This window comes from Xyrauchen texanus, chromosome 17 (genome assembly GCF_025860055.1).
Source record: "Xyrauchen texanus isolate HMW12.3.18 chromosome 17, RBS_HiC_50CHRs, whole genome shotgun sequence".
NCBI classification, from domain to species: Eukaryota; Metazoa; Chordata; class Actinopteri; order Cypriniformes; family Catostomidae; genus Xyrauchen; species Xyrauchen texanus.
This window is the reverse complement of record NC_068292.1, coordinates 15,122,604-15,147,931: the sequence shown is the minus strand read 5'-3', so window position 1 is coordinate 15,147,931 and position 25,328 is coordinate 15,122,604. Positions and strand designations below refer to the sequence as shown.

The following is a 25,328-nucleotide window of genomic DNA, read 5'->3' as shown; positions in this document are numbered from 1 at the left end:
CTTTAAAATACAACATAAATATCCCAAGATCAACAAGCAATTAGAAAATAAGTTCAGAAGCACTATAATTTACACCGATCAGCCACAACATTAAAACCACTTGCCTAATATTGTGTAGGTCCCCCTCGTGTCACCAAAACAGCACCAACCCACATCACAGAAAACCATTCTAAGATGATATTCTTCTCACCACAATTTTACTGAGCGGTTTTCTGAGTTACCGTAGATTTTGTCAGTTAGAACCATTCTGGCCATTCTCTGTTGACTTCTCTCATCAAGGCGTTTCCATCCACAGAACTGCCGCTCACTGGATGTTTTTTGTTTTTGGCCCCATTCTGAGTAAATTCTAGAGATTGTTGTGTGTTAAAATCCCAGGAAATCAGCAGTTACAGAAATACTCAAACCAGCCCATCTGGCACCAACAATCATGCCACAGTCTAAATCACTGAGATCAAATTTTTGATGTGAAGTTGATGTGGAAATGGTTGATGTGAAGATTAACTGGCCCCTATCTGAATGATTTTATGCACTGCTGCCACACGACTGGCTGATTAGATAATCACATGGATGATTGTTGGTGCCAGATGGGCTGGTTTGAGTATTTCTGTAACTGTTGATCTCCTGGGATTTTCACACACAACAGTCACTAGAATTTACTCAGAATGGTGGCAAAAACAAAAAATATCCAGTGTGCAGCAGTTCTGCAGATGGAAACGACTTGTTGATGAGAGAGTTCAACAGAGAATGACCAGACTGGTTCGCTCTGTAAAAGTCTATGGTAACTCAGATAACTGCTCTGTACAATTGTGGTGAGAAGAATATCATCTGAGAATGCTATACTGGGTTGGTGCTGTTTTGGCAGCATGAGGGGGACCTACACTATATTAGGCAGGTGGTTTTAATGTTGTGGCTGATCAGTGTATATGTAAGCAAAAAGTCAGGTGAGCAAATTCAAAGAGATCTACTTAATAAACAAGAATCAAATGCTCATCTCAGAGACCTTCAGAATAATTTTTGGCACTTGACCATTTCCTATAGTCATCCTTTGGCAAAGACATTCAAATGTGATTATTTTTCTAGCATCATGACAAGGCACGGGTAACTACATGCAAGCTTACTAATACTTATGATTGGACTGATAGTACACAAGATTACTAGACTGACAGATGACAAGAACAAGGCCAAGACAAAACATCATGACCGCTTGCCAACAGGTCATCTAGCTCTCCCACAATTTGCTGAATTTAAATGTCACCTAAACATGTAAAAATTTATCAAATGTATAGGGTTTGCTCTGTAATTGGGCCAACCACACAATTGGCCACTTCTCCATTTTAAAACTACCAAAACAATGCACACATGACGCTTGTCTTAAAAGGACAGGATCATACAAACTAACAAGGGAATGTGGGCCACTTAATCCCAGAAAGGGAAAACTTGAATGTTTAATAATAATGCTCATAACCACTTTGAAAAATTAATTTCACGAGACTTGTGGCGATTCAAAGGTATGGAACGCCATTGGTGAGATATACAGTCATGCTTTCATTGCATGTGCTTATGTTCGGCTGTATACCAGTGACACACACACACACACACACACACACACACACACACACACACACACACACACACACACACACACACACTTTTTCCTGTGTTTTTCTTTCCTCCAAATGCTTTGCTTCCTTTTGTTTTTCTTTTAATCAATTGAATGCAGAAGCAAACAACACTTTAAAGTGGTTACCCACAAGTCAGGCACAAACTATCCAATTTCAAACTAGGCTAAATTGATTCAAAATGGTCTCCCTGGAGATCTTTCTTTAAATGGACACAGGAAGCACTGTAGGCCATGTTATAATCAATAGAACAACAAAAAACAACTTGTGATCTGATACAGCTGTTTGTAAATGGGACTCTAACAAAGTCAGTGTGGTAAAACTAAGAACTTGGCCTTTATAGATGTACAAGTTCAATACGAAAACATTTTCACAATTGGGACAAAAAAACTTTTCAGTCTTCGAGAAACCGTATTGTATTATTGTTTGCCAGTTATGTGTCAATCATGTATTTCTATTGCTTAAAGAGTTTTACTTTGCCTAAATCAAAGAAAAAAATTATTTCATAATCACAATGAATAAACACAAAGGCAAGGGCTAGGCCTTTTTTTTTTTTTTTTTTTTACACTTAGATATCCATTTAGAGTCTACATTCTTTTTAATAAGTGTCCCACCCCAAAAAATTAAATGGATCTAAATATCATCTTTAAAGACTGCCCTCCAATTCTTAATTTTCTTTTCCAGAACACATTTAAAATAATAATGGGTGTCTACTCTTCTCCGAGTCACATTTGTCATAGCCAGAGCAAAAAGTCTTGATTACATAAAGAGAGACTTATCACATTACTACATTAATCTGTCTAGTTTAGCAATATAGCTTTCATTACTTTTATCAATAGTCAAAGGTTACTTTTTGGTAATCGCCTCCACTTGGATAATTTTCAAATGGAAATGACCATAAAGAGAGGTATATGTGTAATGAGGCTCACGGACCCAGAGGTATATCACGGTAAATGAGGTAAGAGGTTAAAATAAGGTACGAGTTAGATGAAGTCTGATTTAAAATGTACTTGAAAATTCAAAAACAACGCAGTAGATATATCAAAATATTATCCTAATGTTTCTGCCAAAACATGCAGCTTGTTTTTTTGTCATCCATCGTTATGAGAAACATTCAGGGATGTGACTTGTGTCCTGTGAACAGTAACAATTAGGAAATAAAATTGTGCGAACTGTGCAAATAACTAAACATTGCTTCATACTTTTTTTTAATATGTCATGTCCTCACATTCTACGAAAAAAAAAAAAAAACACTGAGGTAGACGTTCTTTTATAAAACTTCACGGAATAGGTCTCTGCACAAACGCGATTACATTAAGCTAGATGAGGTAGGTGTAATGCAGAGAGAAAATATTTCAAGAATGCAAGAAATTCCCTGAGAAAAAAAAAAGAAAGATTTGAAAATGCATACCAAGAGCAAAACACTCTTGTAGAATTCAAAACTCTGTGCCGTAACGGTAAGCATTTGTGAGAACCGTATAAAATGATAAAGAACTGATCGAGACAAAGTTGTCAAGTCTCCATAACTGTTGTCACCTTGCTATCTTTCAATTGCATTTGATCCTGACAGATGTGCAAAATCTCCTTTTCCCAGTTGTCCACAGTTAGAGTTTTGTGTTTCAAACCTTGGGAGGTCAGAACATGAGGATTCGGTTGTTTCCAAAGTCCACAGCAACAATCGTTCCATCAGGCGTAACCGCTATACCCGAGGGCCGATCCATCTGACCGAAGCCATTACCGTGAGTTCCAAACTTGCATAAAAAGTTGCCATTGGGTTCGAACACCTGAATGCGATGGTTGCGGGAGTCAGCCACAATGATACGATCCTCCTGGTCCACTGCTACACCTTGTGGGCGCAAGAACTGCCCGTTTCCGGTTCCCTCAGACCCAAGGAAGCGTGCTGATTGGCAGTCGGGCCTAATGACGAGCAGCCGATGATTGTTGAAATCGGTCACCACAAAGTGGCCTTCCTGATTGAATGCCACACCACGAGGAGAGTCAAAATGTTTCCAGAGGGCACCCTCAAAGCCGTATTTGTTGAGGAATGTCCCGTCAAGCCCAAAGAGTTGCACGCGGTGGTTGCGTGTATCCGAAACCAGGATCTTTCCCTCGGAGTTGACAGCCACATCCCAAGGGTAGTTGAACTGCCCATTTTTGGTTCCTTTCTCACCAAATTTGAGAAGAAATTGGCCATCAAAGGTGAAGATCTGTATGCGGTGATTGTCCTTATCTGCCACAATGATTCTCCTCTGGCTGTCGCAAGCGACACCAGCCGGCCGATCAAACTGGCCCGGTCGCGATCCCAAAGTCCCAAACTTGTTGTGGAACGTTCCGCAAGGCTTGAAGATCTGCACACGGTTGTTGCTTCTGTCAGCGACCACCACATAGCCTTCCTTATCCACGCAAATGCCCCAAGGCCGGCAGAGTTGCCCATCCCCATCGCCCTCTCCTCCAAATGAAGCAATGGGCAAGCCGATACTTCCGTAACTGCGGCCAGACTTGACCATCACCTTGAAGGGACTTCCATCAATGTGCTGATTGCATATGAACACTGACAGCAATAGCTCACCTTCATTCTTAGGAAGATAGCTGACTGTATAAGTCCCATCTTGGTGGTCAGAAACATCTGCACTGGACAGATTACCATTTGGACTCATTAGCACAACAGACACGCTGTCCCCACCAGACAACCGAGGTTCACCGTCATGATCATACCCTACCACAGTAAAGGAAGCTAGCTTTCCTTGCAGTGACCTCTTGAGGCCTTCACCGTGAGCTTTGGAAGCTGTGGCATAGGCTCCACTGCTGATGAGGCCCATGGACTTGATGGCAATCAGAAGGGCCTGGTCAGGAGGAGTGAACATGATGCGATCATCTTCTTGGGGCTGTAGGATGCAGTGAAGGGACTTAAGCTCCTGTAGCTGATTTAACATGTGCTCGCGTGCTAGCAGGACATCTATGCTACGGCCTTCTTCTAGTACCTGCGTCACTGCGGCGATGGTACTATCCAGCTTTGTGAGATTCTGGTGTAGTTTCTCAACCTGCAAGTAAAGTGACTTTGCCTTCACTTGGCGGATCTTCTCAACCTGTGCAGAAAACAAAAAAAGGTTCCTGAATTTACCCATTGGACAGAAATGCTTTAGAATTGCTTTTAAACTCTACTTTTAGTTTTTAAAGTGTCTTGCTAATGTACTATTCATCAAATAAAATGGTGACAGCTGGTTAACACCCAGTCATAAATAATTTTACATCAACTAGTAAAATACAACAATTAAGTCAAGTTATTTTTATTTGTGCCTTTCACAACACACATCGTTTCAAAGCAGTACACAGAAGATCGGGCATTAACAGAAGATAAAACTGTAATGTATATAATGTCTATGAGTCATCATTGTGTAATTGGATCAAATAGCACAACAAGAAATGGGAAATATTTATCCCACTAAAATACTCTTTAATTAACTTTATACCCTACAAACTGGTTCAGTCTTAAATATCAGGAAGGAATGGTTTGTCTATAAAAGAAAGGTAAAAATGCATTAATTCACCTTCCAGAGCAGCTCGCACTCACGCTCCTCCAGAGCTTTCTTTTGACGGAGAGTAATGGTTTTCACCTCTGACTGCACAACTTTTGCCTTCAGCTCCACCTGCTCGGCAATGGCCTGGGCTTTCTCAATGCTCAACTGAAAGAATATTTACAGAAATTGGGCTTAGAGACACATTTGAATTCAAATAAAAACATGAGTAAATAAATGTTTTTATATGGGGGAAAAATAATAATAAAAAAATAAAAATTTGCAAGAACACACATAAATCGTTGTATGTTCAAATATTCCAAGTATGGTAATATAATATCTGCAAACAAAATAACCGATTGGACAATAACTTTGCTTATATGAATAGCTCCAGAGCTTTAGACTGCAAATGAACTGGTCGCAAAGGTGACATATTGAACATTTTGCAACAGCAATTTAATAACCGTCAACTAAATTTGGTGATTTGAGGCTTCAAGTGAGTATAGACAACATACATAAATCTGACCAAATATCTAAATCAAGCAATACATCCATTAACATTTTAAATGCCATTTCAGAAGTTGTGGTTTCAGAATTTTGCTGGACTTACAAAAAACTTGGAATCTATGAAAACACAAAGCAGTGTCCATTTGTGCAAAATGCTTCAGCTGAATCAATCAACTGAACTTGGTGGTGTTGTCTTCAAAATCCCTTTCATTTTAGCAACTCTTGAGGGTGTCACACATGCAGACTGTTTAGCGGAGATCTCGCTCTCTTCAGTTGGAGGTGACACACTTGTCGATAAAGAATGGTGGAGTGGTGACAAACATACCAACTCACAACAACTCTCTCTCTCTCTCTCTCTGATTCCCTGTCACGTGGAGCTCGACAAAAAACATGAGTACCATGTGACGTGAGCGAGTGATTAAAGACATTTTCAGACATGTAGCTTGATTGATTAGTTCCAAAACAGCAGCTAAAACAGTTAAAATGTTGGACTTTCTTCATACATCGATATACAGTTTAAATGATATACTTGTAAAAAGGCGTCAAAGGGTACAAATATTACAGTATTGATTATGTCATGGTAATGCAAGACATCACTGTATGGTACAGAATGCCCGTTCCAGTCTGAGGTTGCGCTTCAAATAAACATTATCTGACACACGGATGATTATGAATTTTAATTCCGTTCCATTGTGGTAATTTTAATCCATCATTAGTTGCTTTTGCATTAATTCTGCATTGAAAATTACTTGCTCTCACGGTCACGGAGCTCTTTCTCACTCACTATCGTGACTAACACACACACACACACACACGCACACACGCACACACGCACGCACACGCATAGAAAGAGTGAATCCAGGTTTATACCAGTGTCTGTTCTGCCGCTCTACAAAAAAAGAGAAGCAATCGTGAAGATTGGCCTACTGTATATTATACAGATGCCAAAAGGCTATATCCACATTTTGATGATGAATTACAGTGACGAGCCGACTACAGATTTTCTTCTTCATCCAGGTGGTATCGGACCAGTTGTTTTGGTGTGGATCCCAGTTTGATTGTTGTGTTCATATCTGCCTATATGAAACGAACCAAGGGAGAAAACACATGAGGTTCCAAAACAAATGCTCCAAACGAGCCAGGTGTGAGATTCATGGAGTAACTTTACCTTGTGAAATTGCATGAATATTTATCCCATTGAGGCTTACTGCAGAATGCGTAGGACAATATGCAGCTTTCATTGAGTAAATAAATTATGTTTAATAAAAATCTTTCATCCATTTTTTTTGTTTGTTGCTAACATAAATACATTTATTGTAGGAGAAAAATTCTTGATGAAATCACTATGGATTACAATCAGTGTTCCTGATGATATGCAGCAGATTTTAATTAAAACTTTCAAATTAGCTTGACATCTTATCAGTTTTTCCAGTAAAAGAATTTCATTCTCAATAATAGCAGTAGTAATAGTAGTAATAATAACAATAAATAGTCCTAGTAGTAGTAGTAGCAGCATTAACAATAATAATAATAGCAGTAATAGTAATAACAATAATAGTAGTAGTAGCATTAACAATACTAATAATAATAGCAGTAGTAATAACAATAATAGTCCTAATAGTAGTAGTAGTAGCAGCATTAACAATAATAATAATAATAATAGCAGTAATAGTAGTAATAATAACAATAATAGTAGTAGTAGCATTAACAATAATAATAATAACAATAATAGTCCTAATAGTAGTAGCATTAACAACAATAATAATAATAATAATAATAATAATAGCAGTAGTAATAATACAATAATAGTCCTAACAGTAGTAATAGTAGTAGTAGCAGCATTAATAATAATAATAATAATAGCAGTAATAATAGTAGTAATAATAACAATAATAGTAGTAGCATTAACAATAATAATAACAATAATAGTCCTAATAGTAGTAGTAGCATTAACAATAATAATAATAGCAGTAGTAATAATAGTAATACAATAATAGTCCTAACAGTAGTAATAGTAGTAGTAGCATTAATAATAATAATAATAATAATAACAATAATAGTCCTAATAGTAGTAGTAGCATTAACAATAATAATAAAAGTAATACAATAATAGTCCTAACAGTAGTAATAGTAGCATTAACAAAAAAAAAAAACAACAATAAGTCCTAATAGTAGTAATAGCATTAACAATAATAATAGCAGTAGTAATAATACAATAATAGTCCTAACAGTAGTAACAGCATTAACAATAATAATAGCAGTAGTAATAATACAATAATAGTCCTAACAGTAGTAACAGCATTAACAATAATAATAGCAGTAGTAATAATACAATAATAGTCCTAACAGTAGTAGCAGCAGCATTAACAAAAATAATAATAACTGGTTTACGTTTCACGATATACATGATATAGCAAAATCTCTATAGATTGACACTTTATATCGGCACCATGATATAAATCATCATATCGCCCAGCCCTGGTGCATACGTCCAGGGTTTTAACTTTAATCTAGATATGCGATCCTAAAAGCATGAAACTCAACTTTGCCCTCTTAACTGAGAAATGGTTAAAAAAAACGATATGTTTTTGTCTCCATCAGATCCCACGCCTATTCTGTCACATTTCCAAGATTATGGATGACTGATCACATAAAATCCAATCTGTGGTGGCACTTGAAACTCTCACAATGAGGGAATACTATGGGACTTGTTGGTCACATGACTTGGGTTAGAGGGTTTAGGGATTAAGGGAGAAATGGCGTGGGAAAGAACGTTGTTTAGAAAAGAATGTTGACTGTGGAGCAGATTACCTAATCTGAACCAAATCTAAGGTTCAAAGAAGGTTTGCAGGTCTACAAAGAACAACCGTCCTTTTACAAAGAACAATTAATTCCACAGGCTGGTTTAGCTGACACATTTAACTTTGCCCTGGAATAGTGGTGAGGAATCAACATTGAGATCATAATTCAGACCAGGTTCATAGTTCATAAGTCCATATGAAATGCATGTTACAAACAGTGTTGTGGACTTCCTAAAAGAAGGGTCAGTAATTTTACTAAATTTTCCTGTAGCATGTCAGCAGCATGACAGTTGTATACAGAGCACGTTTTCCTGTTTGCAGTGACTAATTGAGATTCTCTTTGTTTTTTGCACCAAACAAATACTACTTTGATCGTAAAAAGTTATACATTTATAAATATAAAAAAGCCCCATTAAATGGCTTCATTTTTGTAACTACTTTTCAAAAAGGTACAATTTCAAAGTAGTTTCCCCCAACACTGATCACAAACAAAATATATAAATGTGTATTGAAGAAATTGCATAATTGTTGATCAAGATAGCACTTTGAATCAAATTTATTTTCCACATCACACAGGAATCCTCTCTAATTATGCTCCAAGATTGAGCTGTCAATATCAAAATATAAACCAATCAAGACACGGGAAGTGAGCACAAATAATAAGCAGCTGCAAAATAACTGACTAAAACCCAACCAATGAGATTATGCTGCACTAAAGAAGCCTAAACTGTCTGCGGGTCAGTTATGGAGCAGGACCTTCATGGCCAGGGTGCTCCCAGAATAGAAATTATGGCTCCAGGCTTCAGTGTTTCAAACCTATAAACATTTAGCGGCTTCCCATTTAACACCATCCAGTAAGAGGATTAGAAAAATACTAGGACAAGCAGCCAATCAAGTGTATGAAAACACAGGTCGGGCTATTAGAGCTGATGTTGTGGCGGTGAGCCTGATCAAGCTTTAGAAGAGGTTTAGACGATTGCTGTATAAACACATGACCAGAGTGAAGTGGCATGCAATTAACACAGAACATAGGTTTACCACTTTAGAAACTACAAATAGATTTTAGGCCCTTTCCCACAGCAGGAACTAAATCCAGTTTCAAGTACTTTAACCAAGAACTAGTACTTTTCGTCATTTTTGTATGGGACTTTAGACTGACTTTTTAGCTCCTACTCAGGGGAAGGAAATTCTATCCTCAGAAGAAAGTCTGTGGGACGTTCTGCAGCCTGTATGATGCACAAAGCAATAAAAAACATGATGGTAGCTGCCATTAGTAAACAAATTTGTTTCTGCTAATCTGCTAGGATTGCGCTATTGTTTTCTATTTACCATTACAGAAATAACATAAAACCAACCAAGTATCCAAAGTAGCGCCAAAGTCTTTCTAGCAAGTCAGTCCACTGTCGGCCATCTTTGGAATGCTCTAAGGAGGTTAGTCATGCAAGTGCAGCTCCTATCTACTTGAATGAAGACCATAATCTCAAAAATGGTTGGCCAAGATTATGATCAAAGATAATCAGCAATAAAAACTATATATAATAAAAACGGCAATAAAATACTGGAATCATAAATTGTGATTCTTTACCTAATTTTCATATTACACTAAAAAACAAACATTTCCCTGTAAGTGTAGCTAATGCACATGCACATTCTAGATGTCTGTATCTAAAAGGTGATTGGCTCATTTCACGTTAAGGCAGGACTTCCTTTCTAAATCCTTTTACCATTGGGTGCTAGAGCTTCTTTGTTGAGCATTCCAAATTCTCCCATTCATGTTATGACCCATCTCTGCCAAGTAATCTCTGGTATCGCCTATTTTACAAGCGTGAGGGATGAGCTGAGCTGCTGCGTGACTCCATCAGGAGCAACTTTGAGTTCATCGAATCTGTACTCTGTCATTACACAGAAAATAATTCGATTTCTGGATTACTGCATTTTTCTTTCTGTATAAACTGCGCATTGCTCACACAGATGAAATTTCACTTACTGCCCTCTGGAGTAAACATGTGGTTTACAAGCATGCATTTCTTAGGAATCTTCCCTATTATGGTCCGGGGGAAGTGCGATTAATTGCATTAATTATTTTAACGCGTTATTTCTTGTCTAATTAATCGCACTGAATTAACGCGTTAAATCGACAGCCCTAATAAATATAAATAAATAAATACATACATATATTCCCCAATTTTATTTGATTAAATATTAATTAAATTTGATGGAATTTTATGAAATTTAAACGTTTCTTTATGCTGATATCCATAAATAAAAACCCACTGCTTATTAAACATTAACTATCCAATTACCCTTACCTTGCTGAATAAGACTAATGTTCCTTTTGTAACATAATCCACAGGAAGGGCGTGCCGTTCCGTCACAACTGGTATAATAAATTGTGCTTCTTTACTAAATGTTATTGCATTTTTGTATAATCTGAGGTAATGTGTTCACCCAGCGCAGATTCGTTGTGTAATTTGAAAAGGCTAAGACATCCACGACAAGACAGACAGTTGCGTAATATGAACAGTACCACAATCCGATGTCTTCGAAAGTTGTGTAGTGTGTAGGAGGCATTATAATGCTGGAAGTTGCCATTAGAAGATGGGTAAATAGTGGTCATGAAGGGATGCACATGGTCAGCAACAATACGCAAATAGGCTGTGACATTCAAGCAATGATTGATTAGTATTAATGGGCCTGTGTGCCAAGAAAACATTCCCACACCATTACACCACCGCCAACAGCCTGGAATGTTGAAACAAGGTAGGTCAGGTCAATGGATTGGCCAAATTTTGTACCTACCATAATTTTCCAGTCGTCAACTGTTCAGTTTTGGTGAGCCTGTGCCCACTGCAGCCTCAGCTTTCTGTTTTTGGCTGATAGAAGTGGAACCCGACGTGGTCTACTGTTGTTGTAGCCCATCTGCCTCAAGGTTTGATGTGATGTGAATTTGAGATGCTATTCTTTTACTAGAATTGTACAGGGTGGTTATCTGGAGTTACTGTAACCTTTCTGTCTGTAACGGACAAGTCTGGCCATTCTCCGTTGACCTCTCATCAACAAGGCATTTTCATCCACAGAACTGCCGCTCATTGGATGTTTTTTGTTTTTGGCCCCATTCTGATGGTTGATCAGAATCTGACCCCTCTCCTGACCCCTATCTGAATGATTTTATACACTGCACTGCTGTCACACAATTGGCTGGAATCACATGGATGATTGTTGGTGCCAGATGGGCTGGTTTGAGTATTTCTGTAACTGCTGATCTCCTGGGATATTCACACACAACAGTCTCTAGAATTTACTCAGAATGGTGCCAAAAACTAAAAACATCCAGTGAATGTCTCTTCTGTGGACGGAAACGCCTTGTTGATGAGAGGCGTAAACAGAGAATGGCCAGACTGGTTCACACTGACAAAGTCTACAGTCTACTCATATAACAGCTCCTTATAATTGTGGTGAGAAGAATAGCATCTCAGGAGGGGGACTTATACAATATTAGACAGGTGGTTTTGAATGTTGTGGCTGATCGGTGTGTATGTATGTGTATATATATAATCTCAGCAAAAAAGAAACGTTCCTTTTTAAAGATTTAAAAAAAAATCCAAATAACTATAACAATTATAACAATTAATGAACATGCACCTGTGGAACGGTGGTTAAGACACGAACAGCTTACAGACGGTATGCAATGAAGTTCACAGTTATAAAAACTTAGGACACTAAAGAGACCTTTCTACTGACTCTGAAAAACACCAAAACGAAGATGACCAGGGTCCCTGCTCATCTGCGTGAATGTGCCTTAAGCATGCTGCACGGAGGCATGAGGACTGCAGATGTGGCCAGTGCAATACATTGCAATGTCCTTACTGTGAGACACCTAAGACAGCGCTTCATGGAGACAGGAAGGACAGTGGATCGTTCTCGCAGTGGCAAACCACATATAACAACACCTGCACAAGATCGGTACATCCAAATATCACACCTGCGGGACAGGTACAGGATGGCAACAACAACTGCCTGAGTTACACCAGGAACACACAATCCCTCCATCAGTGCTCAGATGGTCTGCAATAGGCTGAGATAGGCTGGACAGAGCTTGTAGGCTGTTGTAAGGCAGGTCCTTACCAGACATCACCGGCAACAACGTTGCCTATGGGCACAAACCCACCTTCGCTTGACCAAACAGGACCAGCAAAAAGTGATCTTCACTGACGAGTCACAGTTTTGTCTCACCAGGGGTGATGGTCAGACTTAAGTTTATCGTCGAAGGAATGAGCGTTACACTGAGGCCTGTACTCTGGAGCGAGATCAATCTGGAGGTGGAGCGTCCGTCATGGTCTGGGGCGGTGTGTCACAGGATCATCGTACTGAGCTTGTGTTCATTGCAGGCAATCTCAATGCTGCGTGTTACATGGAAGACATCCTCCTCCCTCATGTGGTACCCTTCCCGCAGGCTCATCCTGACATGACCCTCCAGCATGACAATGCCACCAGCCATCCTGCTCGTTCGGTGCATGATTTCCTGAAAGACAGGAAAGTCAGTGTTCTGCCATGGCCAGCCAAGAGCCCGGATCTCAATCCCATTGAGCACGTCTGGGACCTGTTGTATAGGAGTGTGAGGGCTAAGGCCATTCCCCCAGAAATGTCCGAAACTTGAAAGTGCCTTGTTGGAAGTGTGGGGTAATGTCTCACAGCAAGAACTGGCAAATCTGGTGCAGTCCATGAGGAGGAGATGCACTCCAGTAATTAATGCAGCTGGTGGCCACACGGATACTGACTGTTAATTTTAATAAAATTGGCAAGTGTAAGGATCTGAGTGACTTTGATAAGGGCCAAATTGTGATGGCTAGACGACTGGGTCAGAGCATCTCCAAAATGGCAGATCATGTGGTGGTTCCTGGTATGTGGTGGTTCGTACCTACAAAAATGTTCCAAGGAAGGACAACCGGTGAATCGGCAACAGGATCATAGGCGCCCAAGGCTCATTGATGCACGAGGGGAGCAAAGTCTCCAAGAAGACCGAAGAGCTACTGTTTCTGAATTGCTGAAAAAACTAGCCATGATAGAAAGGTGTCAAAATACACAGAGCATCACAACTTGCTGCTTATGGGGCTGCATAACCGCAGACTGGTCAGTGTGCCCATGCTGACTCCTATCCACCGCCAAAAGTGCCTATAATGGGCATGTGAGCATCGGAACTGGATCATGGCGTGATGGTAGAAGGTGGTCTGGTATGATGCATCATGTTTTCTTTTAGATCATGTAGACGGATCCAACCATTCATGTGGATGTCAATTTGACCCATGCCACCTTACTAAACATTATTGCAGACCAGGTACACCCCTTCATGTCAACTGTATTCCCTAATTGCAATGGCCTCTTTCAGCAGGATAAAGCACCCTTCCACACTGCAAAAAAAAACATTCAGGAATGGTTTGAGGAACATGACAAAGAGTTTAAGGTGTTGAATTGGCCTCCAAATTCCCCAGATATCAATCTGATTGAGCATCTATGGGATGTGCTGGACCAACATGTCCGATCCATGAACTTGCAGAACGTAAAGAATCTGCTGCTTACATCTTGGTGCCAGATACCACAGGACACCTTCAGAGGTCTTGTGGAGTCCATGCCTTGACAGGACAGGTCAGAGTCGTTTTGGTGGCATGACAGGGACATAAACGATATTAGGCAGGTGATTTAATAAATGTTGTGGCTGATCGGTGTACAATCAGTTATGACAGGGCTCCTGATAAAAACTAAATTATTGGGTGATTCTGATGACAAGACATTGGTAATTGGCTCTGAAGATCCTAATTGGAGCACCTCCATGTAAGAAAATCACAATCACTGGCATGGTATAATTGTTGGAAAATGCAGAGTGGCATAAACTCACTCTGGAATTCATTCTCTATAGTACCTTTAAATTAAACCCATCTTTTCTGCCTTTCACTTTTAAATTCACTCCTTGGTTTCCTTGCCAACCAACACAATGTCACTGGAGAAGGATGGATGTGTACAGCCCTAATGGGTGCTGTTCTGCCCCCACACATCAGCCATGGTTCCTTTTTGAAGAGTGACAGAGATAGAAATGTTTCTTCTGTGCGTGACTAATGATCCGCCCTGCTAGGGCCATCAGGGCACTGAATAGAAGCAGCAACCGAACACTGGGTCAGCGTCCCTCCCTCTACTTATATTCTCTTTATTCAGTGAGTGGGGGTGAGCATGCACAGTTATGCTAATAGAAAGTCAGCTCAATTCTATACCCTGTGTTTTTTAAATCCATTTACTTCCACAAAGAAAGACTCTCACTCACAGAAACTTCTTCGAAAGTGTGTTTATGCATGTGTACAAAGCGGAACAAAATGATCACCATTTTTAAGACATTAAATTAGGAAATTATTAACATTTTAATGAATACTGCAGACTAAAGCTTTGTGACATGCAGTAAATTTTCTGTTACAAAAGAACATTATTACCCTTTGTTCATTAGAACAACATTAACAAAAACCACATGTACATGCAAAAGTAATAAATTGGAGCAATATACAGTACCAAACACAATTCAGAGTATATTAATAAAGATAGTCGAGGGAAATCTTGATGTACCTAGCAAACTGTAGAAATAAAGCACTAGAAATCGCTCTTAAAAACAGCAGGTGTGAGAGCTGTGCTTATCAGAGTTATGGTAACTAACCTGTACGGCCTGTCTGCCCTGCTGTGCGTCTGCGAGCAGTTGGATGGTCAGAGCTCTGGAGTCCTGCAGTGCTTCCTGCAGATAGGTGAAACTGTGACCTGCATGTCTGCCCACACTACACTCCCTACAGATTGGCACGGAACAGCTGTCGCAGAAAAAACGCAGCACCTGTAAACAAAGAGAGAGAAATGGTGTCAATAAACTGATTTGCAATGCATATTTATATGACTAAATATCAACTTGATAGAAACATTTCCAACCAGATTAGAGGACTGGAACGAACCAAAGTGCAGTACATTACAGGTTATCTTTTTCTAAATCTGATCGGTGCATGACTAGTGCGTAGCTAAGATTGTCTATTACCATAAGACGTATACAGTATGCTCTTGGCACATGTTTTATTAAAAGCAGCTTACACAAAAGTGCAGTGATCTATGATCAGCAAAGAGCAGATAACTTCAACAGAAGAGTGAAGAGCAGGCAATCACACAAAGAGGAGATGCAGTCAGTGTTTGTAACAGGCAAAGGCCACACTTACACTAAAACCCTCTATAATAAAGCTCATAAATAGTTACACTGTTCAACTGACAAGACTATAAATGTTTACGTTACATGTAATAGGGTGATGTGTTTATCACATAATATGTTTCAGTAAAAGCGTACGTCATCACACAAAAGCACAGGCAGTTGAAACTCAGTACATTTATATTACTTCAATGAGATGCAAAATAAAACTAAATGCAAATAATCTTTAAATAAATGTTGCTAGGAATTTTTTTTTTAGTCTAATTCAAGGGTCACTACAAATATTATGCTCAATATTTCCACAATACACATGGCTTTTCTTTTTGTTGCAAATAAAACTAATAAAAAAATCTATGCAATACCTAAAAACCCAAAGGGAGAAATTTACCAAGAATGAATGCTGATAGCATATTTGATTAGTCTTTATAAAAACCTTGTAACTTTGAAATGCCAAAAGTATTACAAAAGATTGTATGGATATGTGCCTGGTTACACCACTCTTGTTCACCATTTGATGAAATACCGCCATCATCAACGAAAACAAAAAAGTACACAATCTTCTCTTTGACCTTGTGCGAGCCCGCGTCCACATGCATGGAGAAGACATTGTATTTTGGCTTCGCTATATGCAACACAAATTTAAATGATTATAATACTGTTCACAAGATTCTACACTATCATTTAAGGGTTAAACTTCTGCCGCACCGAGTCACGTGACAACAGCATGATGTCAATTTCTGTGAAGCGCTTCTATAGGCGCAGAGCCAACAAAAAAAGTCTCTGGTAAAAATAAATAAACGTTTTGAATTGAATCCTATTGTTTGGATGTAAAAGGGTAGCATCTCTTTACTCTTTATAAATGAATGAAATATTCATTCATTTTTTGTGCGTCAGCACGCTGATCAACACGATCATACAAACATACTTGGATTTTGGGACATTATTCCCTCAATAATGTTTTTTAATTATTTTGAATAACTTCAAAATACATCTGTGGGTCATTTTGATTCATTTTAATATACTTTTTTTTGCTATCAAAATACAGTTCTATTAATTAACATTTGTAAATGCATTCCTATTTACTGTGCATACACTGAGAATCTATGGGTTCATCCAAAAGCTGAAACATTTTGCTTTCAGAGACTTTATATGGAGTTAGGATGAAAATAATTTGTATTTCGAACTGTTCAGAGACCAGTGCAGACAGTTAGCACATTGGAGGTTGAGTTATTCACTAAACAGGGAGGAAGGGTCCTATAGATTTTTTCTATGCATGTACTCCTGAAATCCAACCAAAAGTTCTGTTTCAGGCTGCAGATGATGTTTGGATCACTTAACATGTTTGGCAGAGATCGAACAATTGTAATCAGTACATAGATTCAACATTCATAATGCTTCATTTTATTTTAACAGTGAATGGATGATACTAGCTATTACTTTAATCAGAAATCTTTATTCGGCTTTACAGAAAATCAGCTGTAATGTCCGTAACATCTCAAAAACATGAATAACCAACACTCCTGGGAACAAACAATATGATGAAAAAAAAAAAATCTGACTTTCTATAGCTTAATCTGGAATCTTTTAGATGACTTGCAGAGAAGGAAATGATCACCCCAAAAATGTAAAGATAGTTTTGCTTTGGGTTTCCTGTGTTCTGACAGTCCGCTGATGGATTGCTTGGAGTCTATTGTTCGGTCACTCATTTGACCCATTTAGTTGTCATAGGACTGCTGTTTTAAATTCTTTTTGATGTATTGTTAAACAGGACATGTTCATCAATCAAAAGATGAAAAAAAAAAAAAAAAAAAAAGCTTTAAGTAACTACAAAAAAGTTTGAGACTAATGCATTAATAAAGCAGAAGCTGACCGGACACACAGAGGATAAGATTTCCTTGAGATTACCAACTAAAAGCTAAAACTGTGTAACTGGCTTACCTCCATTTTACCAAAACAAATTCTCCATCATCCTCAGAGCTCAGTGTCGGGTACAGTTTTCCCTTTCAAACTCTACAAGGCTGCTTTCTCACAACTTAATGACTTGACCAAAGACCAGATCAAACACTAATTATATCTTACTAAGCCATACTGCAGCAGCAGCTGCATGTAAATCTAGAGTTATGATTCCACTCGAGTTACCTACTCGTAAAAGAGGGTCCCCTCTCTGTGGACCAGATGTTAGAACTACAGTAGTGTGTACAGTGGTCACGTGACCCAGGAAACAGCTTTGTGGAGTGGAGGGAATTAGCATAAAGCACTACAGGGGTGGTGGTGGACAAAAACAAGACGACAGACTTAACATTCAGATATCGCCCAGCATTATTATTTGGTGTAGTACTGGACACATTCAAGTCTCTTCAGTCATAGACGCATTACACTAAATTATTCTTGGCACTTGAGGAAACACCAAACAACTGATCCTAATGTTAGAATATATATTAATAATATTTATAATTTTTATATATTTACAGAGGAATAAAAATATTATGCTTTAATTAAATATGTATTCTTAATCTTCTGTAAATTAAATTTAAATATTTTTTTATATATATTATATATATATATATATATATATATATATATATATATATATATATATATATATATATATATATATATATATATATATATATACATATATATATATACATTATTCAAGGACCCGAAAGCAGTTGCGGAACACAGTCGATCGCTTCGCGCTCATATCACGTGAACGCGACAATCTTCTTTACTACTGGGGCATGAACGAAAATCGCTTTCCATTGCTTGCGCAGATTGCACGCAGGTATTTATCTGCCCAAGCATCAGCACAGCGAGACTTTTCAGTGCAGCATCTCATTTTCTTGAGTTGCCAGAAAGATGAGCAACTTTTGTTCTTGAAGAGAAACCTGACACTTTTACTTCAATAGAAAGCGGTCCAATTTGCTGTGCATATAGCAATTACTAAATTTGTTTAGCCCTGCAAAACTTCACTTGAGGCTACATCTGCCGTTTACAGTCGAGTTTGGTTGTAGTTCAATTACTGCTGTTTTGCACTGAAAAAATATATAATTATTGTGCAAAACAACAATTACTGTTGTTTTGCACAATCATTTTAAAGTATAAATACGTTTACATAAACAGAATAGAGGCCCACTGCCTGTCTGTGTTTAGCCTGTTGTTATCATTAAAATGATTGCGTAGCATATTTCAACTTTGATTTCAATCTACCAAGCCTCATTGCCGGTTTCCATGACAACAGGGCTATGTAGCCACTAGTAAGCTAATTCTTCCTAATTGGCTGATACCATTTAATTAAATTAGCTAGTTGTATATAACTTTGCTGAACTGCTTGCGCTTTTAGCAACACGTACCTGATCTGATCGTCTAGATGTAGAACATCGGCTTAATATTGAAAATTATTCAAAACTTTATCATCAATATTAGGGGAATTAATCTTTCTGATAAATTTCAAAATCCTTTTATTGCCCATCCCTAGTTAGTACTTATAAGTACACAGCATTTTTATTTCATTTTTCTGAGCCCAGAGTTTCACTCTCATCAGCTACTTTATTAAAAAATAAATAGCTAAAACCATTGATTTTGCTTTGGCGTTCTAGATTCTGTAGCAGGAAACACAGTATTTTGGTACAGGGTTCAGTCCGCATTGGTACTACAGTGCAGACATTCATGAACTGCATGTCATAAAAATTATTTTGGTTCCAATATCTAAAAAATAATAATAAAAAGAACCAGTTGTCGTTTCCCAAATCTAGCCATAACACCAGTAAAAGCTTTTAACAGTGAACTCAAATTCCCAGTCACAGACCAACATTGCCGTTTCTCATCTCTGAGAAGTGTGTGGATCCTGTTAGTGAGAACATTTCCTGGTGTATGTCCACAAACTATTACCATGATGTACTTGTTTCACTTCTATGCATGCAAGCATGACTTGAAGTTCATCAAATGTAAGTTATGCATCTTTATTTTACAAACAATCCAGGCCTTGCTGGCCCATGTATAGCGGAAAACAACATGAGGGAAAATGATTTTCTCCCTGGCCTTGTGGCTAATGCATTTTTCCTTTAGCATTTATATACAGGTTTCAATTTACTTTCCTGTTGGCCGCTTCTACTGTACGCCGAAGCCAACGCGGTGATGGCTGGTATAAATCTTTGACGAAGTGCCTGTGTTTCTTTTCCTGCCTGTGCATTTGTTTGTGTTATCTCTCACACACACACCATCCTCTAGGCTAGCCTCTCAACTTTCGTTCACTCTTTCCTTCAACCCCTCCCCACCTTCTCTCTCAGAGTAGGATCGGGGCCTATTGTTGGACCTGTGGCGTCCACCGGTCTTTCATTAAAGCAGGTGTGGATAGATATGAGTTTCTCACTCAGAGGTAAAGGAGATTCAGAACTACTTAATTTGAGAAGTGTGCTGCTAAATTTAGGCTGTGGTGATTACTGTCACCTAATAATTATTCCACTTCCAGTTTATTTTTTTTACACATGTGATAACATGGTAGACTTGAATGTAGAGTAAAATGGTTCAAAATCAGGGTCAGGACAGTTAAATCGATCCGGTGTAAGATTGTGATAAAGTTTAAAATGTTGTTTTAACACAGCGGTAGATTGACAGGTAAGTAGCCGGAGTTTGCTGATGTTCGAGCAGATTGAGAGTTTACACCCAAAGTATTTTTATGCATATGCTAGCGTATTTGACATCAGCAGTGCTTGAGCATTGTACGCCTACAGGTTTATTTTTTTTAACCACGCGTAGTCTGCACATGCTTCTGGAATTAGTTTAACTAATCAGTGGGTCCACAAGGTGGCAACACTCACCATTGGGCCATTGATTTCACAAAATGCCAGTGGACAACAGGACACAAAGAGGAAACAACAACAATGTATACATGCACTGTGCACGGAGCAGAATGCTCTTTCACTGTAAAGCACGCAGCATACACGGACTATATATTTAATTAAATCACAGCCTTTTGCGACTTCAGTTTTCTGCCAAAATGAAAGCTCCGTTTAAATAAAAATACAAAATATATATATGAAAAATGTATTACTATTGAATCATGCAAAATTCTATGTAATAATGAAAATAAATCAACAAAAATTATATTACATTTAAGCAATCAATTTAATATCTGTGATGCTCTGTTGTGTGATCATTTATTTGACAAATTAACTCAAATGTTGCGTTTTGGATTGTGCTATGAGGATCTAATTAAAATACATTAGATTAAAAAAATAATGCAATGTATTTTTGAAAATGAATTGTTCTATTTTCCTTTATAGTTTTTAATTTGAAGTTTTATTCAATGTATTAGTTTAGACGCCCTTTTGATAAAACTGATTTAACCTTTCAAATACGGATTGCAGAAAAAATAAGACAGAAAACACAATTTGTTTACAAATAAAATGGAATAAAAAAAAAAAAGATTTAATAGAGCCCTAGCCAAAGTGTTCCTTAATCTCAAACATGATTGAAAGCAACAAAGTTCAATTTTCCCCAACTTATAATGTTGCCATAATTTTACAGATAAAAATGCTTCACTTTTTTCACACTTTATTATGTTACAGCCTTATTCCAAAATGGATTACACTTATTATTTTCCTCAAAATTCTACAAACAATACCCCATGATGACACCATGAAATAAGTTTGTTTGAAATCTTTGCAAATGTATTTAAAAAAAAAAAAAAAAAAAAAACAAAACCACATGTACATAATTATTCACAGGCTTTGCCATGACACTCAAAATTGAGCTCAGGTGCATCCTTGTGTGCATCAGGTGCATCCTTGTGAATACTTTCCAGATGCACTGTATCTTGAACAAGAGGTAAATGGCAAAACTTTGTTTGCAGAGAACAGTAACATTACTTAAAAGTAATTTAAGCACTGTGAAGTATCCGTCAGGCAAACTTAAAACTGCCCTCTGCTCCCTAATCTATATTCTGGGAAGTCACACATCCCTTTGAGGTTCTCTCTTCCTAAAACACACATGGACAAAATTTTCTCCATCTTGAAGTCTCTCTCCCTCTCGCTCGCCACTAGCACATTGCTCTATATCCTTCCACCCGCTGTGGGAGGTGTCTGCTCATTCGAATGACCTAATTGGCAACTGATGAGAGGCAAAACAAAATCAGCTGGGCCCCTGGCACACTGGATTCCTGAGTGCACGTGTGTGTGTGTGTGTGCGTGAGAGAGAGTGTTATTGTGAACCGTGAATGAGTTTGTACAGACTCTCTGTCCACGCAGCTGAGGTTTTTCTGAATGCAGAGATGTGTTTCCTTCGCACCTTTAATTGCCTGCCTCGGAGCGACCAGTAAAGCACTTTATATAGGTCACTAAACTCCACAGGTTCCCAAAGAAATTTTAAGAACAAACCCCACATATAAACAACATTACACAATCATCTGATCAGGAATAACTTCTGGACTATAACTGCATTCCGCCTGAATTATATCAATGAGCTCAAGATTTATTGACCCTGATTAACACTTTAAGGGTTAGTTCATCCAAAAAGGAAAATTCTCTCATGATTTACTTACCTTTAAGCCATCCCAGATGTGTATAACTTTCCTTCTTCAGCAGAACTGAAGTGAAGATTTTTAGAAGCAGATTTCAGCTCAGTTTGTCCATACAATCATGTAAACGGGACTGTCAGAAATCAGACTGCTGGCTGTTTGACAGTCCAAAAGGCATATTTAGGCAGCATAAAATTAATCCACATAATTGCAGTTGATCAATTAATGTCTTCTGAAGCAAACCAATAGTTTGGTGTAAGAAACAAACTGATAATTAAAGTTTTTAACTTTAAATCGTTGCTTCCGCCCAGCGCTGTATTGCTGTTTGAAATGAACTAACTCTCATGTGATGTTCGTTCCTCTGTTGTGTACAAAGCGTTCGCTTCAGACTTCTCACGTGAACGCGCCATTGTGCTTACGTCACGTGACTAATGTGATACATCACCTGCTGGCAGGAGGCAATTTTTCAAAGTTAATAAAGTTTTAAGTATTGGTTTAGTTTTTATTTTTGTATGCTGCCTAAATGTAACTATTGGACCATCAAACGTTTACGTGCATTGTATGGACAAACTGAGCTGAAATCTGCTCATAAAAATCTTCACTTCAGTTCTGCTGAAGGAGGAAAGTCATACACATCTGGGATGGCTTAAAAGGTACGTAAAATCATGAAAGCACTTTCATTTTTGGGCGAACTAAACCTTTAACACCACAACAAAAAACATCTTGCTGCTCAAGAGGGTCCAAACAGAATTTGTGGGTTCTCTGACCTCCTGTCTTATGACGATCAGCGTTTGCGCTGCAGGGTGGTGAAAATGCATCTAGGACCATCACAAAGCATGGTTTCCATACCATAGCGGCTTCTCTGATGATCTGCCAGAGGTTTCTTATATACAGTAATATAAGAAATTCCATGTGGCATGGCTGTGTGCATGTTTTCTATGGAAGGGGTGAGAGGAAACTCCACCTGCCGTTTACACCCCAAAGCCCATGCAGGATCACACTTCGACTTGAATGCTCCTCATACATATGTAGAAATGTCAGAGGTGAAGGTTGAATAGTTCTGATGGTGAAGTCACACTTCACAGGTTGTATCACCTGCATTTGAATGAATCACTGCCACATGCTGCTGTAGTTCAGGATGGCAAAGTTGATATCCCCAGCTGCTTTATTACAGCCTAAAATCAGCTTATATTGTAGAATGGTCTCCATGGGAGAACAACATGTAGACCTCCTCTAAAAAACCTCCATTGCAAATGAAAGGCAACATGACAGCATTTGCAAGACATTTAACAGGCATAATGTGGGAAACAGAATATTCAGCTGGAAATATTGTAGAACTGACATGGTTATATCCAGCCGGACTTGATTAGATCAAGTATCTTAAAACCATAAGCCCATGTGCTTGAATAAATTATCCATGTTGGGTCAAAACAAGGGAACTAATGTCAAAAAATAATAATTGTTATAAAACAATTTATATAATTTTAATCCTTATGACTATTGATGTTGTTTTGTTGTAGCTGGTTGATAGTTGTGATTTTTGTGAAGTCTTCACTAGGGTGATTGGTGTTACCTCCTTTACTTTACAAAAAGTGTACATTTATGTGCACTAAAAGTACTGAGCAAAATCCAATGAGCCATATGAATAACCGAGAATCCAGTCAGAATTTCCCTTATACTGAATAAGATGTGATAACTTTGTATGCCCAAACTCTCAGAGCATCAATGACTGACAGGCGAAAACATGCCCGTTCTTTGTATGCCCAAACTGTCAGAGTATAAATGACTAACACGTGAAAACACACCCATTTCACAGTCTCGACCTGCTGATCCAACAGTTTTATTTCCCCCTCTAGTGACAATCACATTTATTTTTTTATTTGCTCGTTTTAAGTCTGAAAATGTCTGTTTGTATTTTACCTCAGTTTCAGTGAACTTGTTTACATTCAGCTTATCTATTCACTGCTGAAGATTGTTGAATTGGATACTGTTTGACAAAAGGAAAATAAGTCAGTCAGTTTGAATGTCTTTTTGAACGATTGATTAAAAGAACCAGTTTATAAGATTAATATCAGATTAAGATCAGATCTGCTTCGATTCACTTAAAAGAATCTGTTCATTAGAGTCATTTGTTTGTGAATCTGAATACAAGCTCTGGACATTGTTGAGTTCCACCAGTGAGGACAAATTCAATAGCAAGTCATGTTACCTTGGCATTATTTTGCGGTATGCATTTTTTTTTTTTTTTTGTTATCTACCAATATTAAATGCAGACTTCAACCAGACATTCACAATTTAGGAAAATATGTTTTCTTTTGCCATGGTGCTGTAGGTTCTGCAGCGGTTGGGCACCACTGCTGGAATATGGTGCAAGGGACTGCCATTTCGAATGAAGCCGATAAGTTAATCAGTGCAGCTTCTTCTGTTTTGCAATGTTTACCAACCTGTGCTTGAGCATTACATCATCCGTTATGGCACACTTTGGTCAGAGTGGAAGAAATTTGAATAAAGCGTTTACATTAGGGCTGAAACTATTAATCGACATAATTTTTTTTAATTGACGTATAGTCATTTGATCTCATTTAACGTAACATGAGATTACATTAAACTTATTGAATCATAATACGGGTCACTGTGCATTTCTTAACGTGAAGAAAATTGGTAGTACGCAGCTTTATTAATAAGAGAGAGTTTGACCACCCCTGGAGTTGCGAGTTCGAATCCAGGGCATGCTGAGTGACCCCAGCCAGGTCTCCTAAGCAACCAAATTAGCCCGGTTGCTAGGGAGGGTAGAATAACATGGATTAGCCTCCTTATGGTCAACATAATGTGGTTCTCGTTCTCTGTGGGGCGTGTGGTGAGTTGTACGTAAGTGCCACAGAGAATAGCGTGAAGCTTCCACATGCGCTACATCTCCGCGGTAATGCGCTCAACAAGCCACGTGATAAAATGCACGGATTGACGGTCTCAGACACTAAGGCAACTGAGATTTGTCCTCTGCCACCCGGATTGAGGCGAGTCACTACGCCACCACAAGGACTTAGAGCGTATTGGAAATTCCACATTGGGGAGGAAAAAAAAAAAGTGTGTTTTTTTGTGAGTTAAAGATGGATTGAAGTGAACAAAGGTGAGAGGGGGAAGTCTTCGCCC

At 38.3% G+C, this 25,328-nt stretch overlaps 1 protein-coding gene across 1 annotated transcript in view; it reads right to left on the bottom strand.

The window, feature by feature from the left end:
• Positions 1 to 892: 892 nt before the first annotated feature.
• Positions 893 to 25,328, bottom strand: part of LOC127657521 (E3 ubiquitin-protein ligase TRIM71) — a 38,107-nt gene continuing 13,671 nt past the window's right edge. The window contains exons 2-4 of the mRNA XM_052146355.1: positions 15,137 to 15,304; positions 5,168 to 5,302; positions 893 to 4,705 (exon numbers count right to left, since the gene is read on the bottom strand). Coding sequence (XP_052002315.1) covers positions 3,254 to 4,705; positions 5,168 to 5,302; positions 15,137 to 15,304 — 1,755 coding nt within the window. The 3' untranslated portion in view covers positions 893 to 3,253. The remainder of the gene's footprint in view (positions 4,706 to 5,167; positions 5,303 to 15,136; positions 15,305 to 25,328) is intronic.